Source organism: Heterodontus francisci, chromosome 4 (genome assembly GCF_036365525.1).
Source record: "Heterodontus francisci isolate sHetFra1 chromosome 4, sHetFra1.hap1, whole genome shotgun sequence".
Lineage (NCBI taxonomy): Eukaryota > Metazoa > Chordata > Chondrichthyes > Heterodontiformes > Heterodontidae > Heterodontus > Heterodontus francisci.
The window spans coordinates 201286530-201306328 of record NC_090374.1 but is presented as its reverse complement, the minus strand read 5'-3'; the positions used below and the strand labels follow the sequence as shown (position 1 = coordinate 201306328).

At 47.3% G+C, this 19799-nt stretch overlaps 1 protein-coding gene across 12 annotated transcripts in view; it reads left to right on the top strand.

Moving 5' to 3' along the window:
- LOC137369473 (nuclear factor 1 B-type-like) overlaps positions 1-19799 on the top strand; it is a 335107-nt gene that overhangs the window by 232674 nt on the left and 82634 nt on the right. For all 12 annotated transcript variants that reach the window (XM_068030747.1, XM_068030755.1, XM_068030749.1 and 9 more), the window contains 2 exons: positions 13604-13718; positions 18768-18886. In XM_068030747.1, the coding sequence (XP_067886848.1) occupies positions 13604-13718; positions 18768-18886 (234 nt within the window). The remainder of the gene's footprint in view (positions 1-13603; positions 13719-18767; positions 18887-19799) is intronic.

The following is a 19799-nucleotide window of genomic DNA, read 5'->3' as shown; positions in this document are numbered from 1 at the left end:
GAGAGGGAGAATGGGACGTGTGTGAGTGGAGAGTGAGAATGGGACGTGTGTGTGAGGGGAGAGGGAGAATGTGACGTGTGTGACGTTTGGGGGGAGAATGGGATGTGTGTGTGAGGGAGAGGGAGAATGGGACGTGTGTGAGTGGAGAGGGAGAATGGGATGTGTGTGAGGGAGAGGGAGAATGGGACGTGTGTGAGGGAGAGGGAGAATGGGATGTGTGTGAGGGAGAGGGAGAATGGGACGTGTGTGAGTGGAGAGGGAGAATGGGATGTGTGTGAGGGAGAGGGAGAATGGGACGTGTGTGACGTTTGGGGGGAGAATGGGATGTGTGTGAGGGAGAGGGAGAATGGGACGTGTGTGAGGGAGAGGGAGAATGGGACGTGTGTGAGGGGAGAGGGAGAATGGGACATGTGTGTGAGGGGAGAGGGAAAATGGGACGTGTGTGAGGGGAGAGGGAGAATGGGACGTGTGTGACGTTAGAGGGAAAATGGGATGTGTGTGAGGGCAGAGGGAGAATGGGACGTGTGTGTGAGGGGAGAGGGAGAATGGGACGTGTGTGAGGGGAGAGGGAGAATGGGACGTGTGTGAGGGGAGAGGGAGAATGGGACGTGTGTGTGAGGGGAGAGGGAGAATGGGATGTGTGTGAGGGAGAGGGAGAATGGGACGTGTGTGAGTGGAGAGTGAGAATGGGACGTGTGTGTGAGGGGAGAGTGAGAATGTGACGTGTGTGACGTTTGGGGGGAGAATGGGATGTGTGTGTGAGGGAGAGGGAGAATGGGACGTGTGTGAGTGGAGAGGGAGAATGGGACATGTGTGTGAGGGGAGAGGGAGAATGGGATGTGTGTGAGGGAGAGGGAGAATGGGACGTGTGTGACGTTTGGGGGGAGAATGGGATGTGTGTGAGGGAGAGGGAGAATGGGACGTGTGTGAGGGGAGAGGGAGAATGGGATGTGTGTGAGGGAGAGGGAGAATGGGACGTGTGTGAGGGGAGAGGGAGAATGGGACGTGTGTGAGGGGAGAGGGAGAATGGGACGTGTGTGTGAGGGGAGAGGGAGAATGGGACGTGTGTGACGTTAGAGGGAAAATGGGATGTGTGTGAGGGCAGAGGGAGAATGGGACGTGTGTGACGTTAGAGGGAAAATGGGATGTGTGTGAGGGCAGAGGGAGAATGGGACGTGTGTGTGAGGGGAGAGGGAGAATGGGACGTGTGTGAGGGGAGAGGGAGAATGGGACGTGTGTGAGGGGAGAGGGAGAATGGGACGTGTGTGAGGAGAGAGGGAGAATGGGACGTGTGTGAGGAGAGAGGGAGAATGGGACGTGTGTGACGTTAGAGGGAAAATGGGATGTGTGTGAGGGGAGAGGGAGAATGGGACGTGTGTGTGAGGGGAGAGGGAGAATGGGACGTGTGTGAGGGGAGAGGGAGAATGGGACGTGTGTGTGAGGGGAGAGGGAGAATGGGACATGTGTGTGAGGGGAGAGGGAGAATGGGACGTGTGTGTGAGGGGAGAGGGAGAATGGGACGTGTGTGAGGGGAGAGGGAGAATGGAACGTGTGTGTGACGTTTGGGGGGAGAATGGGATGTGTGTGAGGGAGAGGGAGAATGGGACGTGTGTGTGAGGGGAGAGGGAGAATGGGACGTGTGTGTGAGGGGAGAGGGAGAATGGGACGTGTGTGAGGGGAGAGGGAGAATGGGACGTGTGTGTGAGGGGAGAGGGAGAATGGGACGTGTGTGAGGGGAGAGGGAGAATGGGATGTGTGTGAGGGGAGAGGGAGAATGGGACGTGTGTGTGAGGGCAGAGGGAGAATGGGACGTGTGTGAGGGAGAGGGAGAATGGGACGTGTGTGACGTTTGGGGGGAGAATGGGATGTGTGTGAGGGGAGAGGGAGAATGGGACGTGTGTGAGGGGAGAGGGAGAATGGGACGTGTGTGTGAGGGGAGAGGGAGAATGGGACGTGTGTGAGGGGAGAGGGAGAATGGGACGTGTGTGAGGGGAGAGGGAGAATGGGATGTGTGTGAGGGAGATGGAGAATGGGACGTGTGTGAAGGGAGAGGGAGAATGGGACGTGTGTGAGGGGAGAGGGAGAATGGGACGTGTGTGAGGGGAGAGGGAGAATGGGACGTGTGTAAGGAGAGAGGGAGAATGGGACGTGTGTGACGTTAGAGGGAAAATGGGATGAGTGTGAGGGCAGAGGGAGAATGGGACGTGTGTGACGTTATAGGGAGAATGGGATGTGTGAGGGGAGAGGGAGAATGGGACGTGTGTGAGGGGAGAGGGAGAATGGGACGTGTGTGAGGAGAGAGGGAGAATGGGACGTGTGTGACGTTAGAGGGAAAATGGGACGTGTGTGTGAGGGGAGAGGGAGAATGGGACGTGTGTGTGAGGGGAGAGTGAGAATGTGACGTGTGTGACGTTTGGGGGGAGAATGGGATGTGTGTGAGGGAGAGGGAGAATGGGACGTGTGTGAGGGGAGAGGGAGAATGGGACGTGTGTGACGTTTGGGGGGAGAATGGGATGTGTGTGAGGGAGAGGGAGAATGGGACGTGTGTGAGGGGAGAGGGAGAATGGGACGTGTGTGACGTTTGGGGGGAGAATGGGACGTGTGTGAGGGGAGAGGGAGAATGGGATGTGTGTGAGGGAGAGGGAGAATGGGACGTGTGTGAGGAGAGAGGGAGAATGGGACGTGTGTGACGTTTGGGGGGAGAATGGGATGTGTGTGAGGGGAGAGGGAGAATGGGACGTGTGTGAGGGGAGAGGGAGAATGGGATGTGTGTGAGGGAGAGGGAGAATGGGATGTGTGTGAGGGAGAGGGAGAATGGGACGTGTGTGAGGGGAGAGGGAGAATGGGACGTGTGTGAGGGGAGAGGGAGAATGGGATGTGTGTGAGGGAGAGGGAGAATGGGACGTGTGTGAGGGGAGAGGGAGAATGGGATGTGTGTGAGGGAGAGGGAGAATGGGACATGTGTAAGGAGAGAGGGAGAATGGGACGTGTGTGACGTTAGAGGGAAAATGGGATGAGTGTGAGGGCAGAGGGAGAATGGGACGTGTGTGAGGGGAGAGGGAGAATGGGACGTGTGTGAGGAGAGAGGGAGAATGGGATGTGTGTGAGGGAGAGGGAGAATGGGACGTGTGTGACGTTATAGGGAGAATGGGATGTGTGAGGGGAGAGGGAAAATGGGACGTGTGTGAGGGGAGAGGGAGAATGGGACGTGTGTGAGGAGAGAGGGAGAATGGGATGTGTGTGAGGGAGAGGGAGAATGGGACGTGTGTGACGTTATAGGGAGAATGGGATGTGTGAGGGGAGAGGGAAAATGGGACGTGTGTGAGGGAGAGGGAGAATGGGACGTGTGTGAGGAGAGAGGGAGAATGGGACGTGTGTGACGTTAGAGGGAAAATGGGACGTGTGTGAGGGGAGAGGGAGAATGGGACGTGTGTGTGAGGGGAGAGGGAGAATGGTACGTGTGTGAGGGGAGAGTGAGAATGGGACGTGTGTGTGAGGGGAGAGGGAGAATGGGACGTGTGTGTGAGGGGAGAGTGAGAATGTGACGTGTGTGACGTTTGGGGGGAGAATGGGATGTGTGTGAGGGAGAGGGAGAATGGGACGTGTGTGAGGGGAGAGGGAGAATGGGACGTGTGTGAGGGGAGAGGGAGAATGGGATGTGTGTGAGGGAGAGGGAGAATGGGACGTGTGTGTGAGGGGAGAGGGAGAATGGGATGTGTGTGAGGGAGAGGGAGAATGGGACGTGTGTGAGGGGAGAGGGAGAATGGGATGTGTGTGAGGGAGAGGGAGAATGGGACGTGTGTGACGTTTGGGGGGAGAATGGGATGTGTGTGAGGGAGAGGGAGAATGGGACATGTGTGAGGAGAGAGGGAGAATGGGACGTGTGTGACGTTTGGGGGGAGAATGGGACGTGTGTGTGAGGGAGAGGGAGAATGGGACGTGTGTGACGTTTGGGGGGAGAATGGGACGTGTGTGAGGGGAGAGGGAGAATGGGATATGTGTGAGGGAGAGGGAGAATGGGACATGTGTGAGGAGAGAGGGAGAATGGGACGTGTGTGAGGAGAGAGGGAGAATGGGACGTGTGTGACGTTAGAGGGAAAATGGGACGTGTGTGAGGGGAGAGGGAGAATGGGACGTGTGTGTGAGGGGAGAGGGAGAATGGGACGTGTGTGAGGGGAGAGTGAGAATGTGACGTGTGTGACGTTTGGGGGGAGAATGGGATGTGTGTGAGGGGAGAGGGAGAATGGGACATGTGTGAGGAGAGAGGGAGAATGGGACGTGTGTGACGTTAGAAGGAGAATGGGATGAGTGTGAGGGGAGAGGGAGAATGGGACATATGTGAGGAGAGAGGGAGAATGGGACGTGTGTGACGTTAGAAGGAGAATGGGATGAGTGTGAGGGCAGAGGGAGAATGGGACGTGTGTGTGAGGGGAGAGGGAGAATGGGACGTGTGTGACTTTGGGGGCAAAATGGGATGTGTGTGAGGGGAGAGGGAGAATGGGACGTGTGTGAGGGGAGAGGGAGAATGGGACGTGTGTGTGAGGGGAGAGGGAGAATGGGACGTGTATGAGGGGAGAGGGAGAATGGGACGTGTGTGACTTTGGGGGGAAAATGGGATGTGTGTGAGGGGAGAGGAAGAATGGGATGAGTGTGAGGGCAGAGGGAGAATGGGACGTGTGTGTGAGGGGAGAGGGAGAATGGGATGAGTGTGAGGGCAGAGGGAGAATGGGACGTGTGTGTGAGGGGAGAGGGAGAATGGGACGTGTGTGACTTTGGGGGGAAAATGGGATGTGTGTGAGGGGAGAGGGAGAATGGGACGTGTATGAGGGGAGAGGGAGAATGGGACGTGTATGAGGGGAGAGGGAGAATGGGACGTGTGTGACGTTTGGGGGGAGAATGGGATGTGTGTGAGGGAGAGGGAGAATGGGACGTGTGTGACGTTTGGGGGGAGAATTGGATGTGTGTGAGGGAGAGGGAGAATGGGACGTGTGAGATCAGAAGTATAATCTGACCTTTTGGAGCACAGTTGGATTGGAACGTGAGAGGGAGGGAGAATTGGATTTGCGAGGATAGTAAAATGAGACGAGTGAAAACAGAGAGCATTGTGCCATGGAGAAGAATTGAGAGTAAAAATATGATGTAATCTGTTATGGGAGAGGTGTGTTGCGAGTAGTGTGTGGCTGAGTAGCTACTTTGAAATATAGAACATAGAACATTACAGCGCAGTACAGGCCCTTCAGCCCTCGATGTTGCGCCGACCTGTGAAACCATCTGACCTACACTATTCCATTTTCATCCATATGTCTATCCAATGACCACTTAAATGCCCTTAAAGTTGGCGAGTCTACTACTGTTGCAGGCAGGGCGTTCCACGCCCCTACTACTCTCTGTGTAAAGAAACTACCTCTGACATCTGTCCTATATCTATCACTAATACTTGAGAGAGCCAAGCTGAGAAGAAAACAGCAGAGATGGTTTGTTCTTTTCTTAAAATTATTTTTTAAGGTGCTCCTTGTCAAGTGGTTGCTTCACTGTGATGATTTGTTATTGTTTTACGAATATGATTACAGAGTAGAATCATCGAATTTACAGTATAGAAGGAGGCCATTCAGCCCATTGTGTCTGTTCTGAAAGAGCTATCTGTCCACTTAGTCCCATTCCTCTGCTCTTTTCACATATCCTTTTAAAATTGTTTTCTTTGTCAAATATTTATACACTACTTTTAAAGCAGTTGTGAATTCTGCTTCCATAGAAGCATAGAAATTTACAGCACGAAAGGAGGCCATTCAGCCTATTGTGTCTGCACCGGCTGACATATAGCCATCCAGCCAAATCCCACTTTCCAACTCTTGCTCCATAGCCTTGTAGGTTAAGATACTCCAAGTGCATATCCAAGTACTTTTTAAATGTTATGAGGGTTTCTGCCTCTACCACCCTTTCAGGAAGTGAATTCACTCTCTGGGTGAAAACATTTCCCCTCAAATCCCCTCTAAACTTTCTATCTCTTATCCTAAATCTATGCCCCCTGGTTATGGACCCCTCAACCAAGGGGAATATTCCTATCCACTCTATCTAGACCCTCATAATTTTATACACTTCAATTATGTCTCCCCTCAGCCTCCTCTTTTCCAAAGCAAACAAACCCAGCCTAGCCAATCTTTCCTCATAATAAAAACAGAAAGTGCTGGAAATACTCAGCAGGTCAGGCAGCATCTGTGGAGAGAAGCAGAGTTAACATTTCAGGTCTGCGACCTTTCGTAAATCTGCTCTGTACCCTTTCTCATGCAACCACATCTTTCCTATAGTGCGGTGACCAGAACTACACACAGTCCTCCAGCTGTGGCCTAACTAGTGTTTCATACAGTTCCAGCATAACCTCCCAGCTCTTATATTCTATGTTGCAGCTAATAAAGACAAATATCTCATATGCCTTCTTGGCCATCTTACCTACCTGTCCAGCCACCTTCAGGGATCTGTGGACCTGCACTCCAAGGTCCCTCAGTTCCTCAATTCTTTTCAGAATCCTGCCATTTATTGTGTATTCTTTTGCCTTGTTAGCCTTCCCCAAATGCATTACCTCACACTTCTCCAGACTGAACTCCATTTGCCACTGTTCCACCCACATGACTAGTCTATTTGATATCTTCCTGCAGTCTACAGCTTTCTTCTTCGTTATCAACCACATGGCCAATTTTTGTGTCATCTGCAAACTTCTGAATCACAGTTCTTACATTCAACTATAATTCAAAAGTACTCAGTTGACTGTGTAGCATTTTAGGATGTCCTTAGGTTAAGCTCAACTATCTAGCTTTGGCCCTCCATTCATCACAACATTACTGCAGCTACTGATCTGCTCAATCGCACCCTCACTCACCTCCATCTCTAATGCCCTAATCCCCCCAAAAAATCAGTCTCTCTCATACTGGTCATTCCCCCTGGTACGGCCCTCATCCCCACTCACTTAAGTTCAAGGGACACAGACCTGAAAGGATGTGAAGGTCACCTGGTTTAGCCATCCACCGCTGGATCTGGCTGGACCTCTTATAACACTATCGGGTTCTGCACTCTTCTGTTAAAATTGTTCACTATGCCAGGGTCATTTTGGAATGCAAAGATAACCCCTGGCTCTTTTTCTCAACTGTAAACCATCTTCTCAAACCCCTTTCCCCTCTCGCCTCCACTTTCGCCTCCAACAGTTGGAGCGAGGAGCTAAAGGACTTCTTTGTTCCTAAGATCGTGACAACCCGATCAGCTGCCTCTGTCATGTTCCTCCCTTCCACTAGCCCACCGGGGGCCAAACTTCCGATAATGTTTCCTCCTGCCCTAGCCCTGAACTCACATCTTTCTCTAGTTTCTCTCCTATCTCCCCTCATGCCCTCTCTGCGCTCATCTAGTCTATGAGACCCACCCCCTGTTTCCTCAATCCCATGAAACTGCTGGTCACCCAACTTCTCCTCCTGGTCCCATGTTAGCTAATACTATAAACGGTTTTCTCTCTTCAGGTATTGTCCCTCTTGCCGTTACATCTGCCATCATCACCCCTCTCCTCAAAAAAACAATCCATGATCCCACCGCCCTTGCAAACTACTGCCCGATCTCCAACCTCCCTTTCCTCTCCAAAGTTCTTGAATGTGTTGTCGCCTCCCAATCCATGCTCATCTTCCCCAGAATTCCATGTTTGACAACCTCCAACCCTTCCACAGTACCGAAAATGCTTTTATAAAAGTCACAAATGACATCTTATGTGACTGTGGCAAAGGTAAACTTTCCCTCCTCATCCTTCTCGACCTGTCTGTAGCCTTTGACACAGTTGATCACACCATCCTCCTCCAACACCTCTCCACTGTCATCCAGCTGGGTAGGATTGCTCACACCTGGTTCCATTCTTATTGATCTAATCACAGACAGAGAATCACTTGCAATGGCTTCTTTTCCTACTCTCACACGATTACCTCTGGTGTCCCCCACGGATCTATCCTTGGCTCCCTCCTATTACTCATGTACATGCTGCCCCTTGGCGACATCATGCGAAAACATAGTGTTTGTTTTCACATGTATGCTGATGACACTGAGCTCTACCTCACCACCACCTCTCTCGACTTCTCCACTGTTGCTAAATTATCAGACTGCTTATCTGACATCTGGTACTGGATGAGCAGAAGTTAAATTTGGGAACAAAGAACAAAGAACAGTACAGCACAGGAACAGGCCATTCGGCCCTCCAAGCCTGCGCCGATCTTGATGCCTGTCTAAACTAAAACCTTCTGCACTTCCGGGGTCCATATCCCTCTATTCCCATCCTATTCATGTATTTGTCAAGATGCCTCTTAAACGTCGCTATCGTACCTGCTTCCACCACCTCCCCTTGCAGCAAGTTCCAGGCACTCACCACCCTCTGTGTAAAGAACTTGCCTCGCACATCCCCTCTAAACTTTGCCCCTCGCACCTTAAACCTATGTCCCCCAGTAACTGACTCTTCCACCCTGGGAAAAAGCTTCTGACTATCCACTCTGTCCATGCCGCTCATAACTTTGTAAACCTCTATCATGTCGCCCCTCCACCTCCGTCGTTCCAGTGAAAACAATCCAAGTTTATCAACCTCTCCTCATAGCTAATACCCTCCAGAACAGGCAACATCCTGGTAAACCTCTTCTGTACCCTCTCCAAAGCCTCCAAGTCCTTCTGGTAGTGTGGCGACCAGAATTGCACGCAATATTCTAAGTGTGGCCTAACTAAAGTTCTGTACAGCTGCAGCATGACTTGCCAATTTTTATACTCTATGTCCTGACCGATGAAGGCAAGCATGCTGTATGCCTTCTTGACTACCTTATCCACCTGCGTTGCCACTTTCAGTGACCTGTGGACCTGTACTCCCAGATCTCCCTGCCTGTCAATACTCCTAAGGGTTCTGCCATTTACTGTATACTTCCCACCTCCATTAGATCTTCCAAATTGCATTAACTCACATTTGTCCGGATTAAACTCCATCTGCCATTTCTCCGCCCAAGTCTCCAACCGATCTATATCCTGCTGTATCCTCTGACAATCCTCATCATTATCCGCAACTCCACCAACCTTTGTGTCGTCCGCAAACTTACTAATCAGACCAGCTACATTTTCCTCCAAATCATTTACATATACTACAAACAGCATAAGGTCCCAGCGCTGATCCAAACTGAAGCCATTGTTTTCAGTCCCCACTCTAGCCACCGACTCCATCACTCTCCCTGGCAATACTCTGAGATTAAGCCAGTGTGTTTGCAGTCTTTGTGTCACATTTGATCCCGAGGTGAGCTTCCGACCTCATATTCATGCCATCACAAAGACTGCTTATTTCCAGCTCCATAACATCACCCCACTTCACCAGTGCATCAGCTCATCTGCTGCTGAAACCCTCATTCATGCCTTCGTTACCTGTACACTTGACTATTCTAACACACTCCAGGCTGGTCTCCCACATTCTATCCTCCGTAAACTTGAGGTCATCCAAAACTCTGCTGCCCATATCTTAACTTTCACAAAGTCCTGTTCCCTTATCATCCCTATGCTGACTGACCTACATTGACTCCCAGTCAACCAATGTCTTGATTTTAAAATTTTCATCCTTGTTTTCCAATCCCTCCATGGCCTTGCCTCTCCCTATCTCTGTAATCTCCTCCAGCTCCACAACCCTCCAAGATATCTGTGCTCCTCTAATTCTGACCTCTTGTGCATACCTGATTTTAGTCACTCCACCATAGGTGGCTGCACCTTCAGTTTCCTCGGCCCCAAGCTCTGGAATACCCTCCCTACACTTCTCCATCGCTCTACCTCACATTCCTCATTTAAGGCACTCCTTAAAGTCTATGTCTTTGACCAAGGTTTTGGTCATCTGACCTAATATCTCCTTATATGGCTCAGTGTGATATTTTGTTTTATAATGCTTCTGTGAAGCATCTTGGGAGGATTCATTATGTTAAAGTTGCTAGATAAATGTAAGTTGTTGTTCGGTTGTCAAAGGTGCTCTATAAATTTAAGCTATTTCTCTTTTTAATCCTTAAACTCACTCTACGAGAGCTCAAAAGTACTTTTACTTTTTGGTTGATCTTCCCTTTCCATATATTTTTCCACCTGTTTCTGCGATGTCCTTTGCCGTGAAGGTAACATACCTTAAGATTCCCAGTCACAGTGAAAATAGGCTGTCTATTCCCAAACCTATAGAATCCCCTCCAAAACCAATTTTCTTTCATTGCAGTTTAACTGCTTCTCTCCCCATCAGTGGTCCTTTGCTCCATGGTGCCTCAATATTGCTCAGGACCACCCTCCTTTGAGGTACTGCCTCTGTCCACCTTATATGTGTCTCACATTAAGCATCTATTGGACAGTCTTAGTAACTCAGAGGTTCCATGCATTTGTGAGTCCTGTTACCCTTTGTTGCCTCTGCAGATCGTCACCCATCCTTCTTCGACAAATTTCCTGTCCTGAAATATCCAGCACTGCCTCTTGGGTGACCATATTCTGGAGAGTATGATCCAGAAACTTCTCATCTTTTCTGATGCTGTGGAGCTTGGCCAATTACTGCTCCAACATGGGGATCCTCTGCGGAGATTCAGTTTTGTAACACATAATCCAAATGTGCTTTCTGTGGATACCTGATCGTCCACATATTCCACTCCACACAGATTACAAGGGTTCCCTGCACTGCAATTTCTCTGACTCTAACTCTAAAAAAAAAATGTAGATAGCGACAGCCTGAACTCCCACTAGCACCAAACTCTCTCAACAGTCAAACTCACTGTACAGAAATGTTAATTACAGGAAAATGCTCAGGTTGAACTACACAGTAATGCCAACCTCCTATAAAGCTGAATTCCCATTGAAGCTAAACTCCATACTGTTCTGGCTCCTCACACTCTATTGGCTTCTTGCCATTAAATTTCGTTTGACATTTAGCTGCCCAATCTACTAACTTCCTAATAGCGTAATGAAGTTGCATACAGTCCTTTTTACAGTTAACCCCAATTCCTGTTCATGTACCATCTACAATTTTTGATATTATGCTTCTATACCCAAGACCAGATCGTCCATACATATTGTGAGCAACGGCTTCAATATTGATACTTCAATGCAAAAACGTTCATTAACGATTGCTTCTGCTTTCTATCCTTTAACCAACTTCCTATCCACGCTGCCACATTCCTTTTTTACATGAACCAAAGTATTTTCTAAGCAAATATTATTTTTGATCTTGTATTACAGTCTCTAGAAGCATATTCACTACCAATGTTCTCTGACTGGTCTATAGTTACCTAGTTTATCGATTTCTGCATTTTGGAACAGAGAGGTTACCTTGTCAACCCTTCAGTCCTCTGCAACAACCTCCAAATGCAAACATGTTCAAAAGGTTGTGGTCACAAGATCTACTGTTTCCCTCAGCATTCAAGGATGAATGTCATCAGAGGCCAATGCCTTTTCTACTTTGAACAAATGTTTAAATACTGCTTCTTTGTATATATTTATCCTGTCTAATTTCAGCACCTCTTTTATTGCTTTTCATTCCCACTACCACACACCTCTGGACGTGAAAACTGAGGCAAAATACTCATCTGATATGTTCACCGTTGTTTCACGCTGGCAGATGGAATTTAATACAGAGAAGTGTGAAGTGATGCATTTTGGCAGAAGGGATAAGAATAAGCAATATAGACTTAATGGTACAGTTCTAACGAGTGTGCAGGGACAGAAGGCGGCAGGACATATCGAGAGAGTAGTTAGCAAACCATATGGGATCTTAGGCTTCATAAATAGAGGTATTGAGTACAAAAGCAGGGAAATTATGCTGAACCTTTATAAAGCTCTGATTTGGTCTCATCACACTTTAGGAAGGATGTGAGGGTCCTTGAGAGGGTGGAGAGGAGATTTACCAGAATGGTTCCAGGGATGAGGGATTTTAGTTACAAGGTTAGGTTGGAGAAGCTGGGGTTGTTCTCCTTGGAGAATGGAGTTGAGGGGAGATTTGATAGAGGTGTACAAGATTATGACAAGTTTGGATAAGGCAGACAAAGAAAAGCTGTTCCCATCAGCTGATGGTACAAGGACTAGGGGACACGGATTTAAGGTTTTTGGCAAGAGATACAGGGGGAAGAAGTTTTCTACGCAGCAAGTGGTATTGACCTGGAACTCACTGCCTACAAGGGTGGTGAAAGTGGAGACAATCAATGATTTGTTGAGAGAACTTGAGAGAAATAAACTTGCAGGGCTACGGGGAGAGAGCGGGGAATGGGACTGACTGGATTGCTCTGCAGAGAACTCAATGGATTCAAGAGGCTGAATGGTTTCCTCCTGTTCCATTATGACTCTAAGGGCTGAATTTTACCAGCACCCCCCCGGTGGCGACCAAGCCTCGGGACAGCCACCCTGCCGCTCGGTGGCGAAGCCTTAATTTAATTATTTAAATAAATTATAATAAATGCAAAAACATTTACCTTATCCCAATGGGCGTCCCGCGCTGATATTCCAGCTGATGGCCGGATCTCCCGTGCCTTTGAATGTCCGTTCGGAGATCCGAGGCGTAACACTGGTGGGGGGTGGGGGGGGAGAAGGGTGAAGTTTTCAGGGTGGGGGAGCGGGGAAAGCTCTTCCTATTGGTTGCGGGGATGGTGGGAAGGGGTTGAGGGTCAAAGGTCAAGTTCGGTGGGAGGTTTGGGTTCAGAATAAACTTTTTCTGGAGGGAGAGGGCAATTTATATGTAGAGTAGGGCGGCACAGTGGCGCAGTGGTTAGCACCGCAGCCTCACAGCTCCAGCGACCCGTGTTCGATTCTGGGTACTGCCTGTGTGGAGTTTGCAAGTTCTCCCTGTGTCTGCGTGGGTTTCCTCCGGGTGCTCCGGTTTCCTCCCACAGCCAAAGACTTGCAGGTTGATAGGTTAATTGGCCATTATAAATTGTCACTAGTATAGGTAGGTGGTAGGGAAATATAGGGACAGGTGGGGATGTGGTAGGAATATGGGATTAGTGTAGGATTAGTATAAATGGGTGGTTGATGGTCGGCAGAGACTTGGTGGGCCGAAGGGCCTGTTTCAGTGCTGTATCAGTAAACATTACACATTGGGGACGTGAGAGAGGGGATTCAAAGTTGCATTAATGTTTTATTTTTATTTCCAGGAGACTGGGACCTTTAAAAATTGAGGTGTAACTGAAGGGTTTGAAGCCCTTTAAAAATGGCGCCAGCGCCTGCACGGTGGCATTGCTGGGGACGGAGCGCCCGCCCCTCTGCGTCATCGAGGGCGGGCAGTCCACCCCCTCCATGTTAATGAGCCGCCGTGCACTTTTTGACGGTGGCAAGCTATAAATATTCAGCCCTATAACTCTGACTCCATAAGACTTTTTTAAAAACTATGACGATATTTATGTAGATTTTCCAGAAATGTTCATAAATTATTTTATATAATTTTAATGATTAAATTGTGTTGTTGAAAAAAGTCAACATAACTCACTAATTATGTCATTAACAGTTTTCCTTCAACATACCAAGTATTTTTGTAGTCTTAAGGGAATAACATGAAATTGTTGCATGTGCAAAATGTTAATCGTCGTGAAAATTCACAATTTGTTTTTGCTTTCAGTGGCTATAACTCAAGGAAGTGGGATTAGTTACAACCTTGCAGAGATTCAAAGCCAACCATTCTATCATGACATAAATTCTGGGCTACAGAGGTCATTGTCCTCTCCACCGGGCAGGTAATTTCTTTAATTTTAATGAATTGATCATCAGTGCCTGAAGTAGTGTCTTGAAATAATACTAATATCTCATAGGTTGATCCCTTTTGTGTCATCAAACTATAATTCATTGAAGCACAAGATAAAGTGGAATATTTTGTTCATACAATACAGTACACACATCCAGTGTGATTTGTACAGGTTGAGTGAATGGGCAAATACATGACAGATGCAGTATAATGTGGATAAATGTGAGGTTATCCACTTTGGTGGCAAAAACAGAAAGGCAGATTATTATCTGAACGGTGATAGATTGGAAAAGAGGGAGGTGCAGCGAGACCTGGGTGTCCTTGTGCACCAGTCGCTGAAAGTAAGCATGCAGGTGCAGCGGGCAGTTAAGAAGGCAAATGGTATGTTTGCCTTCATAGCGAGAGGATTCGAGTACAGGAGCGAGGATGTCTTGCTGCAATTATACAAGGCCTTGGTGAGGCCACATCTGGTGTATCGTGTGCAGTTTTGGTCTCCTTATCTGAGGAAGGATGTTCTTGATATGAAAGGAGTGCAGCGAAGGTTCACCAGACTGATTCCTGGGATGGCAGGACTGACGTATGAAGAGAGATTGGGTCGATTAGACTTGTATTCGCTAGAGTTTAGAAGAAAGAGAGGGGATCTCATAGAAACCTACAAAATTCTAACAGGACTTGACAGGGTAGATGCAGGAAGGATGTTTCCGATGGCGGGGGAGTCCAGGACCAGAGGTCACAGTCTAAGGATAAGGGGTAAGCCATTTAGGACTGAGATGGGTCTGTTTTTGTCCAGTGTGTGCAGGAGGGTTTTCTGACACAGTATGTGGACAGGCCAACCAGGGGCGATGCCACATTGGATTTGGTACTGGGTAATGAACCCGGCCAGGTGTTCGATTTAGATGTAGGTGAGCACTTTGGCGATAGTGATCACAATTCGGTTAGGTTTACCTTAGCGATGGGCAGGGACAGGTATATACCGCAGGGCAAGAATTATAGCTGGGGGAAAGGAAATTATGACGCGATTAGGCAAGATTTCGGATGTGTAGGATGGGGAAGGAAACTGCAGGGGATGGGCACAAACGAAATGTGGAGCTTATTCAAGGAGCAGCTAATGCGTGTCCTTGATAAGTATGTACCTGTCAGGCAGGGAGGAAGTTGTCGAGCGAGGGAGCCGTGGTTTACTCAAGAAGTTGAAGCGCTTGTCAAGAGGAAGAGGGCGGCTTATGTTAGGATGAGACGTGAAGGCTCAGTTAGGGCGCTTGAGAGTTACAAGCTAGCCAGGAAGGATCTAAAGGGAGGGCTAAGAAGAGCAAGGAGAGGACACGAGAAGTCATTGGCGGATAGGATCAAAGAAAACCCTAAGGCTTTCTATAGGTATATCAGGAATAAACGAATGATAAGAGTTAGAACAGGGCCAATCAAGGATAGTAGTGGGAAGTTGTGTGCGGAATCAGAGGAGATAGGGGAAGCGTTAAATGAATATTTTTCGTCAGTATTTACAGTAGAAAAAGAAAATGTTGCCGAGGAGATTACTGAGATACAGCCTACTAGGCTAGATGGGATTGAGATTCACAAGGAGGAGGTGTTAGCAATTTTGGAAAGAGTGAAAATAGATAAGTCCCCTGGGCCAGATGGGATTTATCCTAGGATTCTCTGGGAAGCCAGGGAGGAGATTGCAGAGCCGTTGTTGTTGATCTTTATGTCGTCATTGTCGACAGGAGTAGTGCCGGAGGACTGGAGGATAGCAAATGTTGTCCCCTTGTTCAAGAAGGGGAGTAGAGACAGCCCTGGTAATTATAGACCTGTGAGCCTTACTTCGGTTGTGGGTAAAATGTTGGAAAAGGTTATACGAGACAGGATTTATAATCATCTTGAAAAGAATAAGTTCATTTGCAATAGTCAGCACGGTTTTGTGAAAGGTAGGTCGTGCCTAACAAACCTTATTGAGTTTTTCGAGAAGGTGACCAAACAGGTGGATGAGGGTAAAGCCGTGGATGTGGTGTATATGGATTTCAGTAAGGCGTTTGATAAGGTTCCCCACGGTAGGCTATTGCAGAAAATACGGAAGTATGGGGTTGAAGGTGATTTAGAGCTTTGGATCAGAAATTGGCTAGCTGAAAGAAGACAGAGGGTGGTGGTTGATGGCAAATGTTCATCCTGGAGTTTAGTTACTAGTGGTGTACCGCAAGGTTCTGTTTTGGGGCCACTGCTGTTTGTCATTTTTATAAACGACCTGGAAGAGGGTGTAGAAGGGTGGGTTAGTAAATTTGCGGATGACACGAAGGTCGGTGGAGTTGTGGATAGTGTCGAAGGGTGTTGTAGGGTACAGAGGGACATAGATAGGCTGCAGAGCTGGGCTGAGAGATGGCAAATGGAGTTTAATGCGGAGAAGTGTGAGGTGATTCACTTTGGAAGGAGTAACAGCAATGCAGAGTACTGGGCTAATGGGAAGATTCTTGGTAGTGTAGATGAGCAGAGAGATCTTGGTATCCAGGTACATAAATCCCTGAAAGTTGCTACCCAGGTTAATAGGGCTGTTAAGAAAGCATATGGTGTGTTAGCCTTTATTAGTAGGGGGATCGAGTTTCGGAGCCACGAGGTCATGATGCAGCTGTACAAAACTCTGGTGAGGCCGCACCTGGAGTATTGCATGCAGTTCTGGTCACCGCATTATAGGAAGGATGTGGAAGCTTTGGAAAGGGTGCAGAGGAGATTTACTAGGATGTTGCCTGGTATGGAAGGAAGGTCTTACGAGGAAAGGCTGAGGGACTTGGGGTTGTTTTCGTTAGAGAGAAGGAGGAGGAGAGGTGACTTAATAGAGACATACAAGATAATCAGAGGGTTAGATAGGGTGGATAGTGAGAGTCTTTTTCCTCGGATGAGGATGGCAAACATGAGGGGACATAGCTTTAAGTTGAGGGGTGAAAGATATAGGACAGATGTCAGAGGTAGTTTCTTTACGCAGAGAGTAGTAGGGGCGTGGAACGCCCTGCCTGCAACAGTAGTAGACTCGCCAACTTTAAGGGCATTTAAGTGGTCATTGGATAGACATATGGATGTAAATGGAATAGTGTAGGTCAGATGATCGGCGCAACATCGAGGGCCGAAGGGCCTGTACTGCGCTGTAATATTCTAATTCTAATTCTAAAATGAGGAGAGATTTCTTCACCCAGAGAGTGGTGAACCTGTGGAATTCTCTACCACAGAAAGCAGTTGAGACAAATCATTAAATATATTCAAGAAAGAGTTAGATATAGTTCTTAGGGCTAAAAGGATCAAGGGATATGGGGAGAAAGCGGGAACAGGGTACTGAGTTTGGACGATCAGCCATGATCACATTGAATGGTGGTGCGGGCTCGAAGGGCCGAATGGCCTACTCCTGCTCCTATTTTCTATGTTTCTTCCTATCTGTATAATAACTATATGCTACCTGATAGGAGATACACCTTCATCACTGCTAATTTGCCACTTAGAGCCCAGTGAGGACGCAACACTTTGGGTTCTTGTACTAAAGAGATGCAGCCCCTTAGGAGTCTGTATCTGATTTTAAAGGCATGCAAAGGAAACCCGACCGAGCCCGAATGCCGGAGCCGGAAGCTCGACATGACCCGACCCGAACCCAACACGTCATTGGGACCCGTCGGAGTCGGGTCGAGTAGCTGGCCTTTACCCATGTACTGATGTAAAGGCCTGCCACCCGATCCGATCCTGACGGGATCCGACGACACGTGTCGGGTTCAGGCCGGGGTCATGTCGGGCGTCCGGCTCCGGCATTCGGACTGGGGTTGGGTTTCCTTTGCACACCTTTACCAGATGCTAGCAGAATGACGTCAAGGTACAACAGATGTGAAGTGTACAAAATTGTACATTATTCCTTCCCAGACGATCTTCATTTCATTTAGGCACAGTTCTGACAATGTGTCTGTAGAAGTTTCAGTTTTTATAAAAGTAATTTACTTGCAAGAGTAAATCTTCCACCAGCCGTGATGCAGGAGCACAGATGTTGAGATGATGCCAGGTTATACTGTGAAATCAAAGTGATATTTAAGCTTGATCTATGTTGTAAAATAAAGATTGCACAAATTAAGGAGTCATACCTCAATTTGCAAAAATGTCGAGACATTGCAAACTAAATGATAAGACGTATCACCTTTTTCAACTGGAAATAAAACATTATAAATGTAACTTTTTAAGCCTTGACTAAATTATATGAAGGACATGTAATTGTTTACAAATGTAATATTTGATATTGTGGAAAGGTTGATATATTGGAATGTAGTTAAACCCTGTTGAACATACAAACCAGTTGTGAATGAGCTTAAGCTGGGAGGGAGGCGACATTGGTTATTCAGACATATAAATACATTTACTACAAAGGCCAATCTAAAGACTCCATTTTATCTTGTTACAATGTGTCCTTCTGTTTAACTAAGAGGGTCCTCAGTGGATGATATGGGAAGCTATTGCCGATTTTTTTTTGTTTTGTAGATTAGTGCTAGGTGCACAGGAGAAATACATTGTCACAATCCTAATTCTTATAAAGGAGAAACATCTGCACGCTCAGCAATGTCTCGATGGTATCTCAGTCACTGTGTTTAATACTTTAAAATTGTGAATAGCAGCAGACATTTTGTGAGGAACTCCTCCTGCTGTAACATCATAAGGTTCTGTGGCAGTGATATTGTGAATGGAAACAGTTGATCGTCTCTGGAGCAAAACTTCACGGGGTCACAAGGGGAGTTCTGCAAAAATGTCTGTTTTCAGACCACCTCTAACCAGCTGTTCAAGAACATAAAACATGGTAACAAACAATGACCGAGACACATTAGTGAGTGTCCTTTATAATGTTTGGAATTATGTGGCAACTCGATTGAGTTCTCTTTCCGTTTAGGGCACTATGCAGTAATGAATGCAGTCATGATAATTTTGTTGCAAAGTCTGGCTTTGATCAAGCATGAATTTTGTAAAATGCACTAAAATAATTCTTAGAAGACTGATCAGTTTAGCTTCAAACTTTAATATGAATTATATATTTATTTGCCAGCAAACGGCCTAAGACGATCTCTATTGATGAAAGCATAGACACCAGTCCAACAGGAGAATTCTATCCTTCTCCCAGCTCACCAACCAGCGTCAGCCGGACATGGCATGAAAGAGATCAAGGTTAGTTCTTGGAGTGAGCTTGATGAGATTTAATACCTAACACTAGTTACTGAGATAAAGCCAAAAAAGTGATGGAGATACTCAGCAGGTCCGGCAGCATCTGTGGACAGAGAAGCAAACTTACTGAGATATCTCCACAAATACATGGAATGAGATAAAGCATAATATATTTTCCAGAGTTCCCATGATAAATAAAAGAAATAACATGTGATACAAATCAAATGGAAGATTTATTTATAGACTGTGGACATGCCACTATATTTTATGGAGTTGTTAATATGATATTTCCCTATAAGGATCCTGCATGTGTTGTCACTAAAAGGAATAGCCACTGTATAACAGAAGTGATAGTATTAGAAAAGGTGTTTTACCGGTACCTTTGCCTTCATAGTGTATTTTTCTCTCCCTTGAAAAAGTGGAACCAGAATGTACTGTCCATCTCCCCTGTCTCCTCTATCCTTACCTCCAATAACAAGTGTGAGGAGCTCATGGACTTCCTTGTTGCTAAGATTGAAACCATCCAATCAGTTTCTGCCACTTATGTCCCTTCTGCTAGCCCACTGGGTGAAAACTGCTCTGAGGACACCCCTACCTAGCTCTCGTATCTTTCTCTAGTTTCCCTCCTGTCTCCCCTCATGTACTCTTAGAGCTCATCTTGGCCATGAGACTTACCTCTTGCTCCCTCAAACTTATTTCCACTAAACTGCTGACCATCCAACTTCCCTTTCTGGCTCCCATCTTAGCTGATATTGTTAACTGTTTTCTCTCTTCAGGTACGATCACCCCCATCCTTCAAATCTGCCATCATCGCCCCTCTCCTCAAAATATCAACCCTTGATGCAACGCCTCTGTCCTTACAGCTACCATCCTTCTCCGACCTCCCTTTCCTCTCCAAAGTTCTTGAATGTATGTC